The sequence below is a fragment of the Lithobates pipiens genome, unplaced genomic scaffold (assembly GCF_037356315.1).
Source record: "Lithobates pipiens isolate NorthernLeopardFrog02 unplaced genomic scaffold, aLitPip1_a1.2 Scaffold_27, whole genome shotgun sequence".
Lineage (NCBI taxonomy): Eukaryota > Metazoa > Chordata > Amphibia > Anura > Ranidae > Lithobates > Lithobates pipiens.
Window position 1 is genome coordinate 195963472 of NW_027507788.1, and position 27198 is coordinate 195990669.

The following is a 27198-nucleotide window of genomic DNA, read 5'->3' on the forward strand; positions in this document are numbered from 1 at the left end:
ATGCGATCCGATTCTGTTGCGGACCAAAAAAAGGGTCCCGTGCGAGTTTGCGGCGGGAGCGATGCGAATTCAGCCATACTATCTGTATGGCTGAACTCGCATCGCTACGGAGATCGGATGTGATTTGCACTGCAGTGCGGTGCGAATCACATCCGGATCTCCCCCCGCAGCAGTGTGAACCCGGCCTAAAGGTGTTTTGTTCACAATGTATGCACTGCGGACTTGGAACACGTTTTTATTAGAGATTATTATAGATTTTTTTTTGTAAGGCATTAGACATTTTATTATTAACTAGAAAAGCTACAATTTCTGGGAAAATTGTGTGAAGTGTTCTTGCCTCCACCTACATTTTATTAAAAAAAATAAAAATTTTCTAAAATGATTTTTTTTAATTTTCTTTTTTCAAAAATGATTTTTTTTCTAAAATTATTATTTTTTAATTTTTTTTTTTTTCAAAAATGATTCTTTTAAATTTTTTTTTTTTTCAAAAATGAATTTTTTTTCTTCAAATTTTCATTTTTTTTCTAAAATTATATTTTTTCATAATTCTCCTCAGAGCTGTGTGGGTGGAGCTATAATTCCCCTCAGAGCTGTGTGGGAGGAGCTATAATGCCTCTCAGAGCTGTGTGGGAGGAGTTTATAATTCCCATCAGAGCTGTGTGGGAGGAGCTTAAAATTCTGCACAGAGCGGTGTGGGAGGAGCTATAATTCCCCTCAGAACTGTTTGGGAGGAGCTGTAATTCCCCTCAGAGCTGTGTGGGAGGAGCTGTAATTCCCCTCAGAGCTGTGTGGGAGGAGCTTATAATTCCCCTCAGAGCTGTGTGGGAGGAGCTATAATTCCCCTCAGAGCTGTGTGGGTGGAGCTATAATTCCCCTCAGAGCTGTGTGGGAGGAGCTATAATGCCTCTCAGAGCTGTGTGGGAGGAGTTTATAATTCCCATCAGAGCTGTGTGGGAGGAGCTTAAAATTCTGCACAGAGCGGTGTGGGAGGAGCTATAATTCCCCTCAGAACTGTTTGGGAGGAGCTGTAATTCCCCTCAGAGCTGTGTGGGAGGAGCTGTAATTCCCCTCAGAGCTGTGTGGGAGGAGCTTATAATTCCCCTCAGAGCTGTGTGGGAGGAGCTATAATTCCCCTCAGAGCTGTGTGGGAGGAGCTATAATTCCCCTAAGAGCTGTGTGGGAGGAGCTTTAGTTCCCCGCAGAGCTGTGTGGGAGGAGCTTTATTCCCTGCAGAGCTGTGTGGGAGGAGCTATAATTCTCCTCAGAGCTGTGTGGGAGGAGCTATAATTTTCCTCAGAGCTGTGTGGGAGGAGCTTATAATTCCCATCAGAGCTGTGTGGGAGGAGCTTATAATTCTGCACAGAGCTGTGTTGGAGAAGCTATAATTCCCCTCAGAGCTGTGTGGGAGGAGCTATAATTCCCCTCAGAGCTGTGTGGTAGGAGCTATAATTCCCCTCAGAGATGTGTGGGAAGAGCTATAATTCTCCTCAAAGATGTGTGGGAGGAGCTATAATTCTCCTCAGAGATGTGTGGGAGGAGCTATAATTCCCCTCAGAGCGTTGTGGGATGAGCTATAATTCCCCTCAGAACTGTTTGGGAGGAGCTGTAATTCCCCTCAGAGCTGTGTGGGAGGAGCTGTAATTCCCCTCAGAGCTGTGTGGGAGGAGCTGTAATTCCCCTCAGAGCTGTGTGGGAGGAGCTGTAATTCCCCTCAGAGCTGTGTGGGAGGACCTGTAATTCCCATCAGAGCTGTGTGGGAGGAGCTATAATTCCCCTTAGAGCTGTGTGGGAGGAGCTATAATTCCCCTCAGAGCTGTGTGGGAGGACCTGTAATTCCCATCAGAGCTGTGTGGGAGGAGCTATAATTCCCCTCAGAGCTGTGTGGGAGGAGCTTTAGTTCCCCGCAGAGCTGTGTGGGAGGAGCTTTAATTCTCCTCAGAGCTGTGTGGGAGGAGCTATTATTTTCCTCAGAGCTGTGTGGGAGGAGCTATAATTCTCCTCAGAGCTGTGTGGGAGGAGCTGTAATTCCCCTCAGAGCTGTGTGGGAGGACCTGTAATTCCCATCAGAGCTGTGTGGGAGGAGCTATAATTCCCCTTAGAGCTGTGTGGGAGGAGCTATAATTCCCCTCAGAGCTGTGTGGGAGGACCTGTAATTCCCATCAGAGCTGTGTGGGAGGAGCTATAATTCCCCTTAGAGCTGTGTGGGAGGAGCTATAATTCCCCTCAGAGCTGTGTGGGAGGAGCTTTAGTTCCCCGCAGAGCTGTGTGGGAGGAGCTTTAATTCTCCTCAGAGCTGTGTGGGAGGAGCTATTATTTTCCTCAGAGCTGTGTGGGAGGAGCTATAATTCTCATCAGAGCTGTGTGGGAGGAGCTTAAAATTCCCCTCAGAGCTGTGTAGGAGGAGCTATAATTCTCCTCAGAGATGTGTGGGAGGGGCTATAATTCTCCTCAGCGCTGTGTGGGAGGGGCTATAATTCTCCTCAGCGATGTGTGGGAGGGGCTATAATTCTCCTCAGCGCTGTGTGGGAGGAGCTATTATTCCCCTCAGAGGTTTTGTCCCCTCCCAATCTAGTTTTGAACATTTCTCCATTCATTCCTATGGGACAAATTTCACCTCAAAAATTACGATATGTTGTGAACCATGTGGAGAAACGTTCCACAAAGTAATAGGCACCAATCGGGAACAATCCGCACGTTTTGGTATATATTTGGAATATTTAGTGTAAAAGCTGTGGGAGGAGTTAGGGTGGTAAATTTGGCTATAATGATAATAATATATGTGTGAGATAACAGTAAGTGGTTTTGCTCTGCAAGAACACCTAAATACTCTCAAGCCTGGGTGGTGGTTGTATAGTATGATTGTATGTGGAAGAAAGTTTAGCAGTTTTATCTGCTACATTTTGTTAGGTAGGTTCCAGGCTGGCAAGAAAAGAACTGTGTTGGCAAAGGATAAATATTCAATCTGATTTTGTTTTTGATGCAGCTATTTTACTGCAGCATTGGGTATAGGTTTCACTGGGCTCTGTATAAAGCAGTGATTAGGGATGAGCTTCGTGTTTGCGTCGAACATACGTTCGACTCGAACATCGGCTGTTCGCCCGTTCGGCGAATTCCGAACGTTATGGGACATTCGCGCCAAATTCGTGTGGCGCTCACGGCCCACAATGCACTGCGTCATCGCAGTGCATTGCTGGCTCATGATTGGCCAAGCATGCACTGTGACCCCGCATGCTTGGCCAAGCACAGCGCCAGCAGCGAGGAGAGCCATGATTGGCCACAGGCAGGATGCCTGTGGCCAATCATAGCTCAGGCTGTGTAGTACACGCCCCACACTATATAGGGCCGCCAGCGCGGCGGCCTAGTGTAGTGTGTTGGCGTCTGAAGCAGTTAGTGGGTGTTCTGTGTACCTTCAACACAGTACACACCGATCGTTTTCGGCCGATTTTCGATCTTGCTGTTGTGTAGTGGTTGTTGTCTGTGTGCCCTGACCGCAGTATACACCGCTATATTCACCTCACCTATATAGCTAGTGATCTATCTTTTATAATAGAGCTTGCAGTCAGTAGTGTTAGGAGTTTGTGCGTGCTGTCTGCGTGCTCTGTACCCAGTACACACCGCTATATCCACCTACATAGCTCTTCTCTATTTGAGCCCACTTGCCATCTGCAGGAGTTATTGGAAGTTGTGTGTGCCTCCAGCACAGCACAGTATACATCTGTATATACCCCTTTATCTCTGGTGTTCTATAAAAAAGGCATCTGCAGGAGTTAGTGGGTTTTTTGTGCCTCCAGCACAATATACACCTGTATCTACCCTTTATTGCTGTTCTCTAATAGAGCCATCTGCAGGGCTTAGTGGGTGTTGTGTGACTCAATTACAGTATACCCCTTTATCTCTGGTGTTCTATAATAAAGGCATCTGCAGGAGTTAGTGGGTGTTGTGTGACTCCAGCACAATATACACCTGTATCTACCGTTTATTGCTGTTCTCTAATAGAGCCATCTGCAGGGCTTAGTGGGTGTTGTGTGACTCCATTACACTGCTGTTTTACCCAACTCCCTTCAGACCATTACCATGTCTGGAAGGCCAGCAAGGAGAGGCAGACAGGCGCGAGCCGATAAAAGAGGGCAAGCAGGCTCTGTGTCTAGAGACAACAGTGCTGGTCGTGGACGCGGTGCATTGTCATCAGCACGTGGCCATGGGACACGCTTGTCCTTCTTTTCGGCAGCTGGACATGTTGAACCGCAACATGCCAAGGACTTGGTAGAGTGGATGACCAACCCCTCTTCATCCTCCTCATCCTCTCTCATCCAGTCTCAGGGTACTAGCAAAGCAGCTGCCAACGCATCGTCTTCCCTCCTCTCAATGCCATCATCAGTGACTCCTTCCCTAGACCCACCACGTCCTCCTGAGGAGTCTCCTGAACTCTTTGAGCACAGTGTTGGGTACATGCTCCAGGAGGATGCCCAGTGTTTTGTGGGCTCTGATGATGACACTCAGCTAGAGGAAGGCAGTAGCATGAGCGCTGAGAGAGGGGATGCTCAAGAAGGACAGCAATCTGGCAGTCATGTTCCACAAGCTGCAGCATACTGCCAGGTTTGCTACAGCGATGAAGAGGGAGGGGATGATGAGGGCACTGACTCCACGTGGGTGCCTGGAAGGAGAGAGGAGGAGGAGGAGGAGGAGGAGGCACATGTCCAACGAGGCAGGATGCCCTCCGGGGGCCAGCTTAGGGGCAGCACACCGACTGAATCACACCGCAGAGCTCCGCCTGTGCAGGGCGCTGCCTCTGCGCGTTATTCTAAAAGTTCTTTGGTGTGGGCCTTTTTTGAGACGAGTGCATCAGATCGCACCGCTGCTATTTGCAACATATGTCTCAAGCGTATCTCGCGTGGCCAAAACATCAGCCGCTTGGGCACCACATGCTTGACCAGACATATGTTGACCTGCCATGCAGCTCGTTGGCAAGCGTACCTCAAAGACCCACATCAAAGAACAAAGCGGACCTCTCCTTGCTCCTCATCAGCTGGCATCTCCAACCCCACTAGACCTTCAGTCCTCTCTAAAACCTGCTCTGAGAGGAATGAAGGTGTAGAATTAGGTGTGTCACAGCCAAGTGCTTCTGGGAACTCTGCTAGCGGTACACCCACGTGCGATTATAGCAGGCAAATGTCCTTGCCCCAGCTGCTGGACCGGCGAAAGAAGTTCACTCCCAGCCATCCACATGCCCAGCGGTTGAATGCTAGCTTGGCTAAATTGCTAGCACTTCAACTGCTGCCTTTTCAGTTGGTAGACTCGGCCCCCTTCCGTGAGTTTGGACAATGTGCGGTTCCTCAGTGGCAGGTCCCCAAACGCCACTTTTTCTCACGGAAGGCGATTCCGGCTCTCTACCGGCATGTAGAAGGCAATGTCCTTGCCTCGCTGGAAAGGGCGGTCAGCGGTAAGGTGCATATTACCGCTGACTCATGGTCCAGCAGGCATGGACAGGGACGTTACCTGTCTTTCACGGCCCATTGGGTCACTCTTCTGGCAGCTGGGAAGGATGCAGGACAAGGTGCAGTAGTGTTGGAGGTTGTTCCGCCACCACGCCTCCAAAATGCTACTATTGGTTGTGACACACCTCTCTCCTCCACCCCCTCCTCTTCTTCTTCCTCCATGGCCTCTTCCAGTGCTCTGTCCTCAGAACCAGCGGTGCTTCTTAGGCGTTCCAGGGGCTACGCAAGTACGCAGGCAAAACGATGCCATGCCGTGCTTGCGCTGGTTTGTTTGGGGGACAGGAGCCACACTGGGGCGGATGTTTTGTCAGCTCTGCAGGGGCAGGCCGAGAGGTGGTTGACGCCATGCCAGCTTAAGCCAGGAATGGTGGTTTGTGACAATGGCACCAACCTCCTCTCCGCCCTCCGACAGGGACAACTGACCCATGTGCCCTGTGTAGCTCACGTCCTTAACCTGGTGGTGCAGCGGTTCTTGGGCAGGTACCCCGGCTTACAGGATGTCCTGAAGCAGGCCAGGAAAGTCTGTGTGCATTTCCGCTGATCATTTAATGCCTGTGCTCGGCTGGCTGAGCTCCAAAAGGAGTTGAACCTGCCCAAGAACCGCCTTATATGTGACATGCCCACCAGGTGGAACTCAACGTTGGCCATGCTGCAGCGGCTGCACACGCAGCAGAGGGCCATCAATGAGTACCTGTGCGACTACGGCACCAGGACAGGGTCAGGGGAGCTCGGTTTTTTTCTCACCACGCCAGTGGGGCATGATCAGGGATGCATGCACTGTCCTGTCACCGTTTGAGGAGGCCACAAGGATGGTGAGCAGTGACAGTGCATGCATCAGTGACACTGTACCTCTTGTCCACCTCTTGGAGCATACGCTGCGTGGAATAATGGACAGGGCACTTGAGGCAGAACAGAGGCAGGAAGAGGAGGACTTCCTTGCCTCTCAAGGCCCCCTTTATCCAGACAGTGTTCCTGCTGTGCCACCCATCACACAGGAAGAGGATGGAGGAATAGGAGGAGGAGGATGATTGTGTCAGAATGGAGGTGGAGGCTGGCACTCAGCATCAGCATCAGCAGCAGCAGCAGTCTTGTAGGGATGATTTACAGTCCCAAGAAACACGTGGACTTGTACGTGGCTGGGAGGAGGTAGCTGCGGATCATGTTGTCCTTAGTGACCCAGAGGACTCCGGACCGAATGCCTCAGCTAACCTACGCTGCATGGCCTCCCTGATCCTGCAAAGCCTGCGGAAGGATCCTCGTATTCTTCGGATCAAGGAGAGGGACCATTACTGGCTGGCCACTCTCCTTGATCCACGGTACAAGGGTAAGGTTGCCGACCTTATCTTGCCATCGCAGAGGGAGCAGAGGATGAGACATCTCCGGGAGGCCTTGCAGAAAGGTCTGTGCAACGCGTTCCCAGAGACTGGGAGGTTACAAACTCCTGGTCCTGGACAACGTGTTGCTGAGGCATCGGTCAGAAGGAGCGGTGGAGAAGGTGGCCGTCTGACTGATGCTTTCAGACAATTTTTTAGTCCGCAGCCCCAAGGTATGATCGGTTCCAGCACCCATCGCCAGCGTCTGATTTACATGGTGCAGGAATATCTAGGGGCAAGGTCAGACTTGGACACCTTTCCCACCGAAAATCCTCTGGCTTACTGGGTCTTGAGGATGGATCACTGGCCAGAGCTTGCACAGTATGCAATTGAGCTACTGGCCTGTCCTGCATCCAGCGTTCTTTCGGAACGCACCTTCAGTGCTGCTGGTGGCTTTGTTACCGATCACAGGGTGCGCCTGTCCACCGAATCAGTTGATCGACTGACCTTCATCAAGATGAATCAGTCTTGTATCACCCACAGCTACCAAGCACCTGAAGCTGATGTAACAGAATAATTTTTTTTGAAATATCACATCCCTTCAAGACTGCCTATGCTGATGCTGAGTGACTGTCCTGTTATGTTGATTGTCTATCCTCTTCCTCCTCCGCTGATATGTTGGAAGAACATTTCTGGTTCTGGGTGATGCCTAAGGCCCAATTTTTCTGCCCCTGTTTAACAGGGGCGTTTAAGTACAATTTTTGATGCAATGCTTTGCAGCAGGGCTAATTCCTGCAATCAAACAAGAGCATATGGGAGAGGTTGCAGTGTGGTGGCACCAGCACCAGTGCCTAAGGCCCAATTTTTCTGCCCCTGTTTAACAGGGGCGTTTAATTACAATTTTTGATGCAATGCTTTGCAGCAGGGCTAATTCCTGCAATAAAACTAGAGTATATGTGAGAGGTTGCAGTGTGGTGGCACCAGCAGCAGTGCCTAAGGCCAAATTTTTCTGCCCCTGTTTAACAGGGACATGTAATTACAATTCTTGATATAATATTTCACAGGAGGGCCCCTTCCTGTGCCCACCCAGAGTAACGGTGAGGACTTATGGTGTTGTGGCACCAGCACCACAACCACCAAAGGTCAATTTTTCTACCACTGTTCAACAATGGCATGTAATTACAATTCTTGATATAATCGTTTACAGCAGGGCGCTCCAGCGCCCACCAAGAGTCACTTTGAGGGCTTACAATGTTGTGGCAAAACCAACACCTTGTTCCGCCATTTCTGCAGAGCATATAGGGCAGGCCCCTACTTTCAAACATCCAATTTACAAACATCTCCTACTTGCAAACGGAAGGAGACAACAGCAAATGAGATGAAAATAGATGGACGACAAAACAAATTATACAGGGGTGATAACCCTTCCCTATGTTTTCCAAAAAGCTTAAAAATAGTTTTTTTGACTGGAGCTACACTTTAAAAATGTACCAGTTGAAAATTACAAACAGATTCAACTTAACACAACAAACCTACACAGTCCCTGTCTTGTTTGCACCGCCTGTATACTGCTGTTCTGAGTATATAGGGCCTGGGGGCCACACGCATTTCCTTTTTTTAATATGGATACAGGGTTCCCCTTAATATGCGTACAAGACCCAAATAGGCTGGTAATGGGCAGGGAGGGCTACCCATGCCATTTTTCTCAATGATTTTCAACCATATTGCAGGAACCAGATATAACATTAAGACCGCAAGCAGTTTTAAATGGTGTTATTTCCGTTTAATGTCATTTTGTGCAGGGACTGTTCTAAACACGGGAAACATGTGGCACTTCACAGGCATACTACAGACACCCCCCAGGCACCATATTTAAAGGAATATTTCACTTTTTTTTTCACTTTAATCGTCATTAAAATCAGTGCTCCCGCCAAAACGGCCATTTTTAAAAACATTTTATGCATTGACCCATGTCCCCTGGGGCAGGAGCCAGGTCCCCAAACCCTTTTTAGGACAGTATCTTGCATATTAGCCGTTAAAATTAGCACTTTTAATTTTGAACGTTCGAGTCCCATAGACTTCAATGGGGTTCTAAAGTTCGTTCGAATTTGGGGTCCGTTCGAAAGTTCTGGTGCGAACCGAACCGGGGGGTGTTCGGCTCATCCCTAGCAGTGATTCTCAACCAGGGTTCTGTGGAAGCCTAGGGTTCCTCCAGAGGTTGCTAAGGGTTCCTTCAGCATTGGGCCCTTTCTGCCTCTCAGATAAGTTCCCACCGACACCATTGATCTTTTTAGCTATCTGTAAGGAGGTAATTCTTCCCAATGACCACATGTGTAAGGCTCGTTCTTCCCACTGACCATCACACTAATGTATCATGAGTTGTAGAGTTCTAATTTTTAGCAGGGGTTCCCCAAGACTGGAGAACTATTTCAAGGGTTCCTCTGTGTTGAGAAGGTTGAGAAAGGCTGGCATAAACTATTTCATGGAATATTCAACATCCATGATTGCAGAACACCAATTTTGAATACCTACTCTGTTTAATTTTTCTAGATGACCAAACTTGGATCTGTAAACCCACTGGGCTGAATCAAGGACGTGGTATCTATTTGCTGAAAAACCAAGAGCAGGTTGACACTCTTCAAAACCAAATCCAGACCATGATGGAAAATTCCATGGCAAAGAAAATTCCTGCAAAATGTCCACAAGCTCGGATTGTGCAAAGGTAAGGATGAGTTTCTATAAAGCAATCATTTTACCCCTACCTAAATTAACATTGTTTAAAAAAAACAAAACTGTATAAGACATCATGGTTTTCACTTTTGTAGCGGCCATAACCCTTGCAGGGCAGCCTTGACTTATTGGGCTTACTAGTTACCTCCTCTTGGCCTGCTCTTCCACATGTAGGGGTTCCCAGGGTTGATACCCAACAACTTGAACGCTGACACGGATAAAGTCCTTTTGAAAGGTTTTATTTTGCAGTAATAACATCCAATAACACAGTCTCTCGTGGGAACAGAGGGCACGGGTGAAGAACTCGAGCACCTTAAACTGCAAGTCTAGTAAGTCTCTAATTCCACCCAGAGAGTAGCCACTCGCAGCTGGGTACCTCAAGGCTGAACTGATCTCTAGCCAGAGATCATGGCAGTCAGCACGTCGACTCAAATACTTGAAGCAATCCTATGAACGTGTACAAGTTGCAACTAAGGGTGAACAGGAACCTTTTTCCTCAGTACCTGGAACGTTCTCTGTCTCCTCAATGGTATTGGAAAAACGTGACTTCGTCAATGCCCTTCCCAACTCAGTAACCAGGCACTTCTCAGGATGCCACTTGTCGGCCCTCCTCTGAAGAGTCCTCCCCTGGTCACTTCCACGAGCTGTGGCGCCTCTCCAAGTCGAGAGCACACCCGGACACCTTGAATCCTCCCTCAGTTACTGTGCCTCGGACCAGCAGGTTCCGAGACTCGGGAACAGACTGATCCCTACCCGAGACCAGGCAGGTCTATTAGGGGCCTCTAACAGGAACATGTTGCAGGATGTCGAACACCCCGTGACCCGGACCCCTCATGGGGCTACCCCGGTCCTGGAACCAGAACAGACCACACAGGCCTCACAAACTCCTCTCCCCCAAACACGTGACCCACACATCTTAAGTACCCGGTCCCAGACTTCCCGGCACTCCCACTGATTGGTTCCGAGAAGGTTGATACTCAAAACATCCAACCAGGCCTGGTTCTGGCCTGTCATGTGCACCTCACTGCTCACATGACCAGGCAGAACTTCCAACACAGCCCGGCAAGACTGATGTCAAGGCCAACCTACGTAATTAACCTTCAGAACCCCTACTGTTCTGAGGCAAAAACAAAATTTACATGCGTATGACATTTTGTCCAAAATGTCATCCGCTACACTTTCTTCTCAGACATGGCTCATTTTGTTTCAGCTATACACTATGAGATTGCTGAAAAAAGGCATTATTAGTTACTATTAACTTCAACATAAACAAATTAGTCCTGCTTGTTCTGTTGGATGTTGACCAATTACAACTTGTTATCAAATTGCTCAATGAGGCTTTAAAAATGCCTATATTAATACTGATGATTTAAAAAAAATCCAATCTTATGATATTTATTTACAATACTTTGTTAAAATATACATGAATCCATTTTTTTGTTTTTTTTCTTTTTCCAAAAGGATATCATACATTTAATATAACAGTAACCTCCCCATAACTCCTTACTAGATACCAAACAAGTGTCAAATAGTCCAGAAGTTTCCTTTGCTTGGCATCAGTGGAGGCCTTCTTTCTCACTGTGTTTCACATATCAGGAGAACAAGCGAAGGAAAACTATCATATATGCTGTTCTTTCAGACCGCCAACTGCCCAAATGGTTTCGGGGTACACCTTACATACCTTCACAAATTTATATGTGGGGTGGGGGTGTCCTCTAGGGCAGGGATTTAAAAATGCTGTCTCTTTTCTTGCTTTTATCTGGCCCTTGAGGTATTATTTTGATCTACTAATGCCTACAATGGGGCCTATTACCCCCCACTGACACCATTAAAGGAACAGAATTCCTCCCAATGACACCAACAATAGGGCCCAATCATACCAACAATGGGGCACAATGGGGACATCAATGAGGGGGCACTATTCCTCCCAAGGGCACCAAACTAGCGGCATTGTTTATTCCCACTAATGTTGGGACCTTTTCTACTCCCAATGCCCACATTCCAGCCCCCTAAAGTCTGAAGGACAGTAAATTGGCACTTTGTTTAGAAAGTTTGGAGACACCTGCTCTAGGGTAATCTGGTGAAGGCTTTAATTGATGTACATGCAAGTATCAGACCCTACTGATTTATTTATCTCAATATGTGCAATGTGATAAATCATCCTGTTTTACATTTTCATTAACAGTATCAAGCAATTCATAAGCAAGCCAATAAGTATATAAGTGGGCCATACCAAGGGATCTGAGGTGTTCAAAGCAAGGTAGTACTGTACTAAAGTTGTTATATCTGGCAATGATGCCAAACTTCAGCAGCATCCCAAAACCAGCAGCAGGAGGAACTAGTCCTCCCTATGTTATTCATATTCTTTACATTTCCAGTCTCGGGCACATTCACTTTTGTTTGTGGTCTAGTGATAATTGATAATTTTGAGATGAGAACATTTTTTAGACCTCTAGACATGAAATGACAACTACATAAGGATTTGTCATTTACTGCATTAAGTCATGGGCAGGGCTGGACTTACCATTGGGCTTGACTGGGCTCAAGCCCATGGGCCCCACCCTATAGGGGGCCCCGCCGAGATACATAGCCGACTGTACTTGGCTCCGCTCTGCTCACAGTCACGCCCAGTCCCGCCCTATGAGGGACATAACACAGGGACTGGGCGTGACTGAGCCGAGTACACTCCTCTACTCTCGGCTCCACTCAGGACTGCGAGAGGAGCCGAGAGCCGCAGAGAGGACCCGAGATACACAGGACTCTGTATCTCGGCGGTGCCATTTTTAAACTTCAAGGCTGCAAATGACAAGGCTACACTGACATGCTGCAAATGACACTGACAAGGCTGCAGATGGACACTGATAAGGCTACATTGATGGGCATTTAAATGTAAGTTTATTTCATTAAACTTCCCTCCTAAAAGTTTTTTTTTTCTTAAAATTCCCTCCTAAACTTGGGGTGCGTGTTATACGCTGATAAATACAGCAATGTAAAGAAGGTAGGGCCCGAAAGTGACTCAAGCCCAGGGGCCCTAACCACCCTAAGTCCTGCCCTGGTCATGGGCACTTGGACCTCACAAGGAACATACCGTATGTTTGCAGTTTTCAGATACCCTCACTACCAGAATTATGTGAGGGGAACAAGTGGGCTGGAGAACTTTAGTCACGTTAATTGCATTTCTGCTGACATCTATCTGCTCTGGCGTTGCTAAGGTTGGTCATAGATGACTTGTTTTTTTGATTGAGCTGATAAAAAAAAAAAAAAAAACATGCCAGCGAGGTGGATAGGGAATTCCGCACTGTGCCATCATTGTTTTCTGACAGTGTGACTCTGCCATGGTCAGAATACTCTGATCAGCTCCTGCAGTCTCTGAATTACGAAAATTTTCGAACATTAGATTGACTTCTATCGAGCAGGAATGGCCATGCATGGATTGAAACTGAAATTTGATCCATCTATTGCCAGCTTAAAGCGGAGGTCCACCCTAAAGTGGACCTTCCGCTCATCGGAACCCTCCCCCCCTCCGGCGCCACAATTGGCACCTTTCAGGGGGGAGGGGGGTGCAGATACCTGTACAGTACAGGTATCTGCACCCACTTCCGGGATAGCTCTCTGCGGAAAGGGACATAGATTACGCCCCTTTCCGAAAGTCCCCCGCTGCCTGCTGGGAAACGCACGGATCCCAGAGGCAGCGGGTCCATCCTTATTGCGCAGCGCGACTCGCGCATGCGCAGTAGGGAACCGGGAAATGAAGCCGAAAGGCTCCACTTCCTGATTCCCATACCCAAGATGGCGGCGGCAGCACCCGAGAGACGATCGAGAGTTCGGCTTCGGGTGCCGTCATCGCGGGCGCGCTGGGCAGGTAAGTGTCACTATTTTAAAAGTCAGCAGCTGCAGTATTTGTAGCTGCTGGCTTTTTAAAAAAAAAAAAAACGCGGAGTCCCGGCGGACTCCCGCTTTAAAGTGTAATTCCAGGTTTAACACTAACCTCTTCTTAAACTGCCCCCCCCCCCCAACACCTAAGCTTACTAACCTGTGTAAGAAAGAGCTGCACACATACCAATTTCAGCAGCCCGCTCTGGTTTGGTCATGTAATTTGAGTTTACCTCTTACCATTCTGTTGTGTTCTGAATGTCTCAGCTGCCTGTAAGTAGTAGAGGACTGGGATACTACTGTCCAGTGGCGGCCCATGTATTTAGGGTACACGGGCGCCGCCCCTCTCTCCTGCCACCCCTCTAGCACTAATAGATAGATTTATGTGTAGCACTGACCCCCGAAGGAGCTTCTGGTTTTATTGGGCTTACCGTTACCTTCTTGACTGCTTCTCCATCTAGGGGTTCCCGTGGTAGATGGTCCCAAAGAAATGTGGAAACTGACACTGAATCTTCTTTTGGGTTATTTATTTGAAACAGAAACAGAGTCTCTCAGTTTAAGGTAGAGGGTTAGGAGTAAGTTCAGGTACTTTCAACGGCAAAAATGAAAAGTCTCTTAAAGGAAAAATCCAGAGAATAGCAACCAGCTGGATTTTACAACCACCGGATAGACCATCTCTCACTAGGCCTAGCAGGCGGTAGGGTGTTGAGCAAAGTCTCTGCCACAGACTTGAGCGTAGAATATTTGAGAAAGTCTCTGCCACAGACTTGAGCGTAGAATATTTGAGAAAGTCTCTGCTAGGCTTGTGCAATTCGTTTCGTAACGAATCGAAATTCGGCCGAATTTTGCATCTTTCGGACATTCGGATGCATCCGAATGTCCGAATAAAAAAATAACAAATTACAACGAATACGAAAGAAATATAACGAATGAATTCGAATTAATTCGACATGATTCGAAATTATTTCAACTGCATTCGAAATGATTTCAACATGATTCAACATTATTTCAACTGCATTCGAAAATATTTTGTGATCCGACCATGTATCTCGGGGTCACTTGGTGCTAGACACTTCAAATTTGGATATGTTGTAGAGCTAGTATTATTGTGTTTGCATACCAAATTTGGGGTTTCTAGCTATAAGGGACCCCGAGATAAGTGGCCCCAAAATCGGGTCGCAAAATGTCATTCTCTGCTCTATTAACTAATAACATTTTGCGACCCGATTTTGGGGCCACATATCTCGGGGTCACTTATAGCTAGAAACCCCAAATTTGGTATGCAAACACAAATTGGAGTTTCTAGCACCAAGTGACCCCGAGATACATGGCCCTAAAGTTGGGTCACAAAATATTTTCGAATGTGGTTGAAATAATGTCGAATCATGTTGAAATCATTTCGAATCCGGTAGAAATATTTTCGAACTTCGTTGAAATATTTTCGAATGTGGCCGATTTTTCAAATTCGGTAGAAAACTAAACGAAATCCGAAAACGAATTTGAGGAAGTTAACGAATATAACTAAACGAAATTAATGAATTAACGAATTAAAACGAAACAAAACTAAACAAATTTTTTCCTTTTGCACATGTCTAGTCTCTGCCACAGACTTGAGCGTAGAATATTTGAGAAAGTCTCTGCCACAGACTTGAGCATACTGAGGGACATAGACAAATTTAAAGAGCTATCATACGGTACCAGTATCTCTCAGCCGATCCGGTGATACTGTATGAGTGTGGATAAAAATACAGAGGACACTCCGAAAAATCCCACAGTGCATTCCAAACTCCCACAACGCATTGAAAAAATAGAACGCCGAACACGAATTAACGCGTGTTTATGAGCGTTTAGAAGCGTTTATCAGCCGTTTTTTGGCAGGGAAAAGCGGCACTTTGAACGCAAATTTCTGGCGTTCAGAAAAAAAGCCCATAAACTCCACTGCTCATTAAAGCTAAAAAAATGTCCATGTGTGCATGGACACATGGGCCAACATAGAGTGCAGTTTATGGGCTTTTTAAAAAAAACACCCAAACTCCAATAAACTGCAGTTTATGAGCTCCAGTGTGCATGGAGCCAAAGTGGCAGACTCCACTTGATAAAGGTTTGGGTTTTACGGGGTCTACATATTTTGATAAAGCTGAGAAATGCTGCTTTATGAACGCTTACTACCTTGTAGCAGGTTTGTCTGTTTACTGTAGGAGTGCAAATCACATCCCTGATGCTGATGGTTACGATGGCCTTTCCCGTTGTAAGAACTCCCCCTGGTGTTCATATAAAGAAGTACAATACAAGAATCTTTAAAATAAAATTGTACTAAGAGAATATGGAGACTCTCGTTACTGACCTCTCCTTGGCTGCTGGTAATTGGGTCAGCTGTGATATTTTTCTGAGGCACACATCTGGAACAAATATGTATTCTGGGTGTTAAAACTTCATTCTTACTTTCGAATATGACTGATATTTCTATGTCCACTCATTTAAAAATGATTAATGGCAGAGACAGCCAGGTAGCTAGCATTTTTTTAAAAAGAATGTGGACCCGCCATGAGCTAGTATTATAAAGCAGTTTCAGCAACAAAAAAAAAAGGGGACAAATAAAAGCTGTCTTTTAGCTGTTTTCATTTGTCTGTCATTAAAATAAGTTTGCAGAGGAGGAGGAAAAGGAAGAACCTGATGAGTTACCTAATTAGAGGGTTAGAGATCCTGTTTTATTCTAGTAATGCATCCCTATATAAAAATACCTCTGGCAGTTATGGTTTCTGTGGGTGAGTTTCTTTTTATTTAAAGGCTGAACTTGATGGGCCTGTCTCGTCTGTTAGGCTATGTAACCGTATTACATGAAATTCATTGCCGAAGGGCCACTAAACTTCCCAAACGGAACATTATTTTTACCTAGATTGGTGCCTTGTCTACTCATCCTCTATTGAGCTGTTAACATTGCTATAAAGGTGTTCCTAAAATGGTCATTTATTACTGTAATGGAGTCAGGCTGCATATATAAAAATAACTATTCTTCTTGTTTATTTTTTTACTGGCTGCAGTAAGGACTAAAAATCACGGCGCTGTTAGAACATAGAGGTGTCAAGTTATGGCTCATACAGACAGAGGCCTGGCTCTACTGTGGTCTAATGGACCCTACTTTAATGAACATATCTCTCACTTAGATCAGTGTTTTGGGGGGGGGGGGGGGGGGCAGAAAACTGGGCTGCTGCTTCTGTGTGAGAGCAGCAGTCTGACTCTCTTAGTGGGTCCATTGACTCTCGCAAAAAAGTAAAACAGAGGTGTATTATTTACTGTACTATATATGCCACCTCAATGCATTAAAGTTATAAATTAAAGAGGAAGTAAACCCTGATGAGTTTCATTCCCTGCAAAGGCAAAGCATAATGGACCATTATGTGTCACTTACCTGACACAGGAGCCAGCGAAGTCACCGCTGTCCCCTGTAGTCCGGCATATCCATCTTCTCTGTGGGGTCTCGCAGCTCCGCCACTGCCATTCGGCGAAGCCGCAATGACGTCACTCCCGCGCATGTGCACGGGAGCCGACACGAGCGGCAGCTCCGTCGTTGAAAATGCAGCGCTCAGTGCGCCTGTGTGCCGCTGTCTACAGCGCATGTCTTCGGGTAAATATCTCCTAAACCGTATAGGTTTGTGAGATATTTCTTGGACCTACAGGTAAGCCTTAATCTAGGCTTACCTGTAGGTCAAAGTGTGTTGTAAGGGTTTACAACCACTTTAAGAGGGTTCAGTAATCATAGTATCTTTGCTTGACACCAGGGCCACTGATAATGCAGTACAGCCAGCCCTCCTGTACTGGGCCCGGGCCCCATCTGTTTAAAAGCGGGGCCCAGGCACCTGCTAAGCAGATGGGCTGTCTGTACTGTCTCATTGCAGACATCAATCCTCTTCTGCCTTCCCCTGCAACGCTGCCAGCTTCTCTCTCTGGCTGCAATGCAGGGAAATGGTTCTAGACAATGTACCCCTTCCATCTGCTATCTGCCCCTTTCCCTGCCACTCTGCCCCAGGCACACAGCGGGAATTTATTATTCCTTTCCTAAATGAACACTATGGGGGTTATTTTACTTTTAAAGGAAAATCCACTTTGCACTGCAAGTGCACTTGGAAGTAAAGTCGCTGTAGATCCGAGGGGGACATGCAAGGAAGATAAAAACAGCATTGTAGCTTGCACATGATTGGATGATAAAATCAGCAGAGCTTCCACTAACTTCAGATCTACCCCTTAGATTTAGAGCAACTACACTTCCAAGTGCACTTGCAGTGCAAAGTGGATTTTCCTTTAGTAAATAACCCCCAGCGAGTGATTAGTACCAAACACTCCTGTGTTCATTCAACACCGAGGCATAGTAAACTATGTTTACCATGCTTCAGCTTGTGAACGAGCAAGAAATGTTCAAGCACTTCAAATTCATCTTTGCAACTGAGGCTGAAAAAAAAGGGGATACATCTATGTCCTCAGTTACTTCCGGCTGGGGGGGGCCCGGCCCTGTCAGGTAGGCTTTATGGGGCACCGTGATTTATAACAGCATCTCTGCCTACCACATGGGTAAATCCAACAACAGAACAGAGGGGTATTTGAATACTGCTGAAAGTAGTCCCAAGGTTCTCTGTAGTTTGGGTAACACAGAGAGATGCAAAGAAAACCACCTGTATCAGTCAGTGAAATTTTTCAAAATATATGGAAGTCCCCTTTGCACTTTTGTAGTGTGGGTCGTGTAACATTTGTTGCAGCCTCTAGATATCCCCATATTTCTGTAGATGTTTGTAGATTGACCTTTTTGAGAGGGAGTCCCACCAAGGGGGTTCTAGCAACCAGCCGGTTATGCCGCGTACACACGTTCAGAGTTTTCGTCTGAAAAATCTTGGGTGGTTTTTCTGACGGAATTGCGCTCAAGCTTGGCTTGCATACACACGGTCACACAAAAGTTCTCTGAACTTTTGACTGTCAAGAACGTGGTGACGTACAACGCTACGACGAGCCGAGAAAATGAATGCTTCAATGCTTCCGAGCGAACCATTGTGTCGAATTGTTTCCGAGCAGGCATAGAAATTTTGCGTGTCGGAATTGCTATAGACGATCGGAATTTCCGATCAGAACTTTTTTCCATCTGAAAAATAGAGAACCTGCTGTCAATCTTTTGCTGGTGGAAATTCCTCCAGCAAAAGTCCGATGGAGCGTACACACGGTCGAAATATCCGGCCAAAAGCTCTCACCAGACTTTTGGTGGCGGGATTTCCGATCGTGTTTACGGGGATTTACTCTGGGTTGCTTATTCAGTAATATATAGTAAGGTGGGCAGAACCCTGGGAAAGTGTCTGATGGGAAGAGAAGGACACCTAACTGAGACTGTGAGATGTGAATAACCAGATCTTGTAGCTTCCCCTTCAGGAGAGAACTGGACTATTCTCCCAAGTGGTCACTTCCGGGTTAACTGAAAATGACTGTTACTAAAGCTGTTATTTACCAAGTTACCCTACAGTAAAGAGGTGTTCATAGTTAGTAGTTAGTAAGGTTGAATAAAGACACCAGTCCATCCAGTTCAACCCGAGTGTCTACAATTGTCCCTATCCCTGTACATTACACACTCACGTCGGTCCCTACCCTCAAGGAGCCCACAATCCAAGGTCCCCATTCATATACTAGGGCCAATTTTTGGACAGAAGCCAATTAACCTACCTGCATATCTTTGGATTAAAAGAGTCTGTTTATTTCTGAGGGACAACAAAGGGTAAGCCGATATCTGGGGAGCAAATATAAAGAGTGACTCAGTTGGGAAACTGGTGTTGACCAGGAGAAGGAGGGTTAGTCAGCCTGGTGGTGGTGACGGGTTTCTCATCTGGTCCACACGTCTTGTATTGCTTGACCCCTGTGTTGTTTAGGCTAGGTGTGTGCCTGACCCTTCTGATGGACCTGGCCTGTAACCACAGAATCTGGGGCCCCATGTTTTGACCAGTATGTGTTTCCTGGCAGGCCTGAGTGGAGAGGAGCCAGAACAACAGGGAAGGTTTCTAACATTCCTTGTTGTAAATTCTATTGTAGGCCATGGCACAGGAACGAGCTAAACAACCCACTGCGAGGGGAAACTACATATTTATATCTGTTTATAGTTGATAAGATACATTAAAACAGCAAAAATGACATGAAAATCTGCTATCCTCTCCTACAATGCACACATCTGACTCCTTTCACTCTAATAGTAATAGTAAACAAAAGATTTAATATTAGAGGCAACTCATCCTCCAACCTTCAGAGGTCACAAACAATAATAGTATAAATTGTCCTAGACTTGGGAACAATAGAACGTAGTGCACAGTGACCTATTGCAAGTAAATTTTGTTGAAAAGAGATGAAAATAATAGCAACTGCATAGCATTGAAACACAGCACAATGACAGTGCAAGCTGTTCCCAGGCCCCAGATGTTACAAAGGCCACAAGTGAACAGATGAAGGTGGCACGGTACTGAATACCAGGTTCATCCTCCTAATTAATGGTGAATTATTGTGTTGGGAGAATGGAGAAGAACCACATTCTTTTGTTTATTCAAGTTTCAGTTTGAACCATTTGTAAAAAGGAATTGACAGTGTCTACAAACTTTTAAAAAGTGCAGTGCTACATTAATGGTGGATTTAAATACTTTCTGTTCTGCTATTTTCTTGAAACTTGAACTAAAGAAATGTATGCAGGTGACCGTTTTTTTTTTAACTTCTTACATCGACATTGTTAAATCCATCTCTTTATGCAAACAAGATATATTTATTTAAATTGTTTAAATGTTTCCTTAAATAGGAACTAAACCCTGATGGGTTTACTTCCTCTTTGATTCCCTGCAAAGGTAAAGCATAATGGACTACTATGCATCGCATAGTAGTCCATTATGTGTCACTTACCTGACACAGGAGCCAGCGAAGTCACCGTTGTCCCCTGTAGTTCCGAGCGTCCATCTTCTTGGTGGGTCTCCGTGGGTCTCGCTGCTCCGGCGCTGTGATTAGCCGGAGCAGCGATGACGTCACTCCCATGCATGCGCACGGGAGCCAACACTCGCGGCATATCGCCGCAACCTGCGGCTTAGCCAGTGCGCTTGCGCCGTAGACAGCGGTGACTGTCTTCAGGTAAATATCTCCTAAACCGTATAGGTTTTGGAAATATTTCTTGGACCTACAGGTAAGCCTTAATCTAGGCTTACCTGTAGGTCAAAGTGGTTTGTAAGGGTTTACAACCACTTTAAAGCGGACCCTCACCTTTAGGCTCAGTTTCCACTAGTGCGCCTTGTCATGCGACTTGGGACTGCAAAGTCCCATGACAAATTGTACCCCATGATTTCCAATGAGTACCGTTCATATATGTGCAACTTCAAGTCGCAGCGGCTTCAAAATAGCCCTTGCACTACTTTGGTCCCGCTTTGATGCAACTTGAGGTCCATAGACCTCAAGAATACACAGGGAAAAAAATTGTGGCAAAATCACGTCATTTTAAGGGTCAATAGTGGAAACCTAGGCTAAGCTAACTTTCATTTTGCCCTGCCTTCTCCCACCTCCCTCTCTCACATTTGGTTATTTTTTTTATTTTTTTATATAATGGATTTTCAAGAATAACGTTCATGTCTCACCACTCCCATGCAGGGATTTAGCTCTCGCCCGAGCCACGATGCCCATTCGTTGACACACAGCTTTCTTACACATGTGCAAATTATGTCTGTTATGGAATTTCCAAGTCCTTGCTGTATTTGCACATCCGCAGGGAATCTTATGCACATGCACAAATGTGTCAGAAGGCTCTCCCAGGACCAGAATGTCATGATATAGAAAATGGTGGAGCCTGGGAGGTGGAACCACATGAAAGGAGATTACTAGACATGTGCAATTCGTTTAGTTCCAAATTCTTTTTTTAACAAATTTTGACAAATTCGTTACTTTGGAGATATCCTAATTTCAGATTTTCTTCCAAATTTGGAAATTTGAAAATTCGGAAATGTGACAATTCGAGATTTCGGAAGTTCAAAAATTCAGAAATCTAAAAATAAGAATGAAAATCCAAAAATTCAAAAGAACGAAAATCTGAAAATAAGAATGAAAATCCGAAAGTTCAAGAACCCAAAAATCAGAAATAATAACAAACTAATAATAACTAAAATTGGGAGCCTGGTCCCCAACCAGGCTGCCACAAGGACATGGGGGCAGTTGGACAATCACGGTAGACATGTGCAATTAGTTTAGTTCTGAATTCGTTTTTTAGCAAATTTAGACAAATTCGTTAATTTGGAAATATCCAAATTTCTGAATTTTTTCCAAATATTCGGAAATTTTTAAATTCTGAAATTTGACAATTCGAAATTTTGGAAGTTGAAAAATTCGGAAATCCAAAAATAAGAATGACAATCTGAAAATTCAAAAGAACGAAAATCCGGAAGTTCAAGTACCCGACAATTCGATAATAAATTATAGATATTGGAATTTCCTTTCAAAGTTGGCTGTTAGTGAACATAACGAATACAAATTTATCCGAAGTTACGAATTATCCATAATAATGAATGCCACATCTAAAGGAATGGAACGTAACTAATTAATAATAATACATAACAATAATAATAAAAACGTATTATTATTTTTTTTTTTTCCATAAAGATTTTATTGAAGAGTGTAAAATTGACAGGAACAGGTCATCACAAATGAACAGGTACACATCAAGAGGTCAATCATACAAAAGAAATAAAGCACGGTGGGGGAGAAGCCAACAGGGACCTCCCGACGGTACTAGGCAGAGGAATAGGCTTAAAGACTGTTCCAACCACTATATCAGCACTACATCAAGTCTAACTATGATGGCTTCACAGCTGCGGGAGGGGAACAGCTCGGGTGGCTACCTGCGCCCGCCCGAGATACCCCAGGGTAAACAAACGGGCATAAGGCTAGGGCAAAACTAAGCGTCAAAAAAAAAAAACGGATAGAAGACGCGCCAACAAGGGAGGGGTCCTGGGGTAGGGAGAGGGGGGGGAGGGGGCAAGGATGGGAGGGAGAAAAAAGGGGGGGAGAGGAGAAAAGGGAAGAAGAGGGGGGGGGAGCGAGGGAGGAGGGAAGGAGAGAAGAAGAGAGTGTGTGGAGTGTGTGGCCCCCTGCCCCAGGGGGGGGCCCAGGGGGAATAATGGACAGTTGGCAGGGATCCAGGTGGAGGTCAGCCCTCAGCCAGGAGGAACGTGTTGTTTAAACTCAGGAGTAGTTGTGAAATGGGACCAACAGGCCCACGTACAGGAGTATTTCTCGAATCTCTCTTGGGAGATGTGGATCAACTCTTCCATGCCAGCAATCCTGGAGATGGTCGCAAACCATTCGGCCAAAGAAGGGGCACGAGCAGTCCGCCAATGTCTGGGAACACACAACCTTGCAGCGTTGACCATATGCATGGCCAGGGATTTAAAATAGGCTCTCCAAGAAAGGGAGGTGTGATGGAGGAGAAATTGTTCCGGAGTGTAATCAAGATCAAGAGTAGTAACGGCTAGGATGAGTCTGTGGACTTCCTTCCAGAAGGGTTGGATGATCGGACACGCCCACCAGATGTGGAGCATTGTCCCAACATCAGCGTTGCATCTCCAGCAGACATTCGGAGTAGAGGGGGAGAACTTATGAAGGCGGGAAGGGGTCCTATACCATCTGGTTAGAATTTTGTAACCGTTCTCCTGGATGGCAACATTCAGCGAGCCTCCATGAGCGTATTCATGGACTCTAGTCCATTCCGCCGGTGTTAGAGGAGTAAGCAAATCCCTGTGCCAAGAGGATTGAGAAGGGGAAAGGGTCGGGGCACCCGGGTCCGCGATGAGGGCATACAGGAGGGAGACGAGGTGTTTTTGGGGTGTCTTACGGTTGCATAAGTCTTCAAACGGGGTGAGTGGTCGTATCCAGTCCTCCAGAGGGGCCCGGGTGGAAAGGAAATGGTGAACCTGACGGTACGTCCAAAACGAGAAGGAGGAGGCACTCGGGAGGCTACGAAGAGTGTCCAAAGAGAGAATTTTGCCCCCCTGGAAAAAATGAAGGGCCAGGACATCCTCAAAGGGCCAGTCCTGTCGAAGAAAGTTGGGTGAATTACCAGGAGGGAAGTCAGGGTTGGATCGCAGTGTGGTTAAAGGGCCCGGGGACGGCGCAATAGGAACGGAGGCAGATATTTTTCTGCATAGCATCAAGGAAGTGTGGATAAATGGGTGCGCGGCAAGGGAATGGGGCCATTGTTTCGGGAGAAACCAGGGGAGGAGATGAATGGGAACGGTTGAGAAGGCGTCTTCTAGAGATACCCACAGTTTGTCCAGAGAGTGGATATTCCAGTCCGCTACCCTGGTAAGGTGGCAGGCGACGTAGTACTTGTATAGGTCCGGGAGGGCAATCCCCCCTTTGGATTTGGGAAGCGTGAGCCTGGAATACTTGATCCTCGGGGGGGGGGAGTCTCTCCACAAAAAGGACGAGCAGACCTTCCGATAGGAGGAAAAGAAACTACAGGGCAGGGCCATAGGGATGGTCTGGATCAGGTATAAGAAGCGAGGCAAGACGATCATTTTAATTAAGGCCGCTCGTCTGAACCAAGACACGTTAAGGTGGTTCCAGTCTTTAAGATAGGTTTGGGTGTGGGTCAGGGCCGCGTGGAAGTTAAGGGGGTAAAGGTCAGAAAGGAGGCGAGGGATTTTGATGCCCAGGTACGAGATAGCAGTGTGCTCCCAATGGAAGGGAAACGCTGCCTGGCAATGGGACACTTCCTGGGGGGGTAGGGTAACATTTAGGGCTTGGGATTTGGAGTAGTTGATCTTAAGGTTGGAAATCTTACCAAAAACTTCCAAGTCTTGAAGTAGTGATGGGAGAGAAGTGCGCGGCGCGGTCAGAGAGAGCAAGATGTCGTCCGCAAAGGCCGAAACCTTGAGCTCCCTCTCCTTAATCGAGATCCCCCTAATGTCCGGGTTCGTTCTGAGTTTATTCAAGAGGGGCTCCAGAGTGAGGATGTATATCAGTGGGGAGAGGGGGCAGCCCTGACGAGTGCCGTTGCTAATAGGGAAGGCGTCCGATAGGTGGCCGTTGACTCTCACCGCCGCAGTAGGGCCAGCATACAAGGTCATTATAGAAGCTAGCATGCGATCACCCAGGCCCACCGCTGTTAAGACTGCGCGCATGTAGTCCCAGGCCACTCTATCGAACGCCTTCTCGGCGTCGAGGGAGAGGAAGAAACCAGGAATTTTGGAAGAAGTGAGCCAGTGGTGAAGGTTCAAGGCGCGGATAGTGTTGTCCCGGGCCTCCCTGCCCGGGACAAATCCCACCTGGTCATTGGGGATTAGACTGGGGATCAAGGGGAGCAGTCTGTTGGCTAAGATTTTGGCATAAATTTTGATATCGACATTCAACAGTGAGATTGGCCTATAGTTTGCTGGCAAGAGGGGATCCTTGCCCTCCTTGGGTATTACAGTTATGTGGGCCTTTAACATTTGGTCTGACCTCACCTGGGGGTCCGCGAGGGCATTGAAGGTGAGTAGGAGGTGAGGGGAGAGGGTGTCCAGGAAGGATTTGTAGTATTGGAGGGAGAAACCATCCGGCCCCGGGCTTTTGCCGACCTTCATCTGCTTCAGCGCAGTGTCCAGTTCAAGGGGGGAAAACCGTGCCTCCAGAGATTGAGCACACAGGGGAGAGATAGGGCTGGGGCTATGTGACGAAAGAAAATCTGCGATAAGGGCGTCCCGGGCCGCTCGTGCGGTCTGAGAATGGGGAGAAGGGTGAAGGTTATAAAGTTTGGTGTAGAAGTTTTCGAATTCCTTCGCAATATCTTCATTTTTAGTAAGTAAGGATCCCGAGGGATGCCGCAGGCTATGAACAGTGGGAGATAATTTAGCTGATTGGACCGAACGAGCCAGGAGACGGCCACATTTGTTGCCGTGTTCGTAGAAGACCCTTTGGCCTAGGACATAACGTCTTTTAGTACGTTTGCCCAGCTCATCTGTGAGCAAAGTGCGGGTGTGTATCAGCTCATTGAGGGTAGCTTGGGCTTGAGATAGTTTGTGAGACGTTTCCAACGTCTTCAGCCTTGTCAGAAGGGAAGACACGCGCTCCTGGTGTAGTTTTTTGGCTTGGGAAGATAGGGCCATCAGCCCCCCCCTAATTACGCACTTATGGGCCTCCCAGAGAGAAACCGGGGAAGCAACGGACCCCGAATTCTCCTGGAAGAACAGTCGGATACTCGAGCGAATACGCTCCAGGGCGAGGGAATCTTTGAGCAAGGATGGGTTAAAGCGCCAGGTTTTAGTTTTGGGACAGGAATCGGGGAAGGAGAGCGTGACGGTGATAGGGTGATGGTCAGAGAGGAACATGGGCTCAATGGATGAGTGCTGAAGGAGAGGGAGGTCCCTCTGGGACAAAAAGAAAAAATCTATTCTGGAATATTTTTGGTGGGGGGCCGAGTAGAAGGTGTAGTCTTTGGAGGAGGGATGGAGAGTACGCCAGGCGTCGTGAAGTGATAAAGCTTGGAGCTGTGCTTTAATCTGGCGGAGGGCTCTGTAAGTCAGCGAGGATGTCCCAGTGGACGTATCAAGTAGAGGGTTCAGAGGGACATTGAAGTCCCCGGCTAAAAGAAGCAGCCCGCTCTGGAAGGAGGACAAGAGGGCACAGGTCGTGCGGAAAAAGGTTACCTGATGTTCGTTTGGGCAATAAATGTTGGCCAACGTGATCGGTGTAGAAGCGTAGGTGCCCTTAAGAAAGACATACCTGCCCTCCGGGTCTATCAGGGAGTCGGAGAGATGGAAGTTAGCGTGCCTGGAGACAAGGACGGACACACCCTTTGTTTTTGCTGCAGGATTGGTGGCATGGAAGGCCGTCTTATAGACGTGGTTCGAGAGGAGGGGTTGGAGGGGGGGGAAGTTGGGAGGGGAGGGGGAGGAGAGGTGGGGGAAGGGAGGGGGAGGGGAGAGGGGGGGGGGAAGGGGGGTGGAAAGGGGGGGGAGGGCAGCAAATACAAAACAGAGAAATCCAAAAAAAGGTCCAAAATCCTCTCCCCCCCCCCCATACATCCAAATAATGATATATAATACCAGATATAAGAAGGGCAAGCATAGCCAGCCTAAGTCCGTGTCAATCTCTCACCCTTCCAAATGAGAAAGGGGTCTTCAGTTAGGGAATTCGGAGCCAGGAGGGTAACAATCACCGGGGGTTAGAGGCAAAGACAGTAGATACATTAAGGAGATGGGTACGGGGCAGCGGTGTAGTAAAGGAAAAAAATGAAAATAAAAAGAGTCTCACAAGCATAGGTGTCTTCCCGAAGTGCAAAGTTATTCCACAGAGGAAAATCGGTGAATTCCAGACGTCCGGACGGCAGCAGGGGAAGAGGGATCCGTGTCAGGGCGAGAGTCCCCCACTTCGGGAGTGAGGAGTGTTGAGACAGTGAGGCGAGAGGCGGCCAAGGAAACACATGCGGGCCATGAAGAGCACGATAGAGCGTGGTGGATGGAAGTCAAAGGTAATCGGTTAAGGAAGCACGGGGAAGGAAGGAGAGGGGGCGAGGTGGGCAAAGGAAAGTCTCGGAGAGGGGGCAGGAGGGAAGCGGGGTAGGGTACTCACTCAGAGCAGGAGTCAACCGGCTACAATCTCTCTCAGTCCTCCGGGGCCTCGCCTCGTGCTAACGAAGGTGAGGGGCTTCGTTGGCGCAGTTCCCGGCGGAATGGACGATCGTTAGGAGACCTCGGATCAGGGCGACGATGTCGAGAACGTTGACGTGCGGCTTTCGGTGATGGATTGAGAGACACAGGACGCCA

At 47.1% G+C, this 27198-nt stretch overlaps 1 protein-coding gene across 2 annotated transcripts in view; it reads left to right on the top strand.

Moving 5' to 3' along the window:
* TTLL10 (tubulin tyrosine ligase like 10) overlaps window positions 1–27198 on the top strand; it is a 204995-nt gene that overhangs the window by 132563 nt on the left and 45234 nt on the right. For both annotated transcript variants that reach the window (XM_077458109.1, XM_077458110.1), the window contains exon 7: window positions 9359–9530. In XM_077458109.1, coding sequence (XP_077314235.1) covers window positions 9359–9530 — 172 coding nt within the window. The remainder of the gene's footprint in view (window positions 1–9358; window positions 9531–27198) is intronic.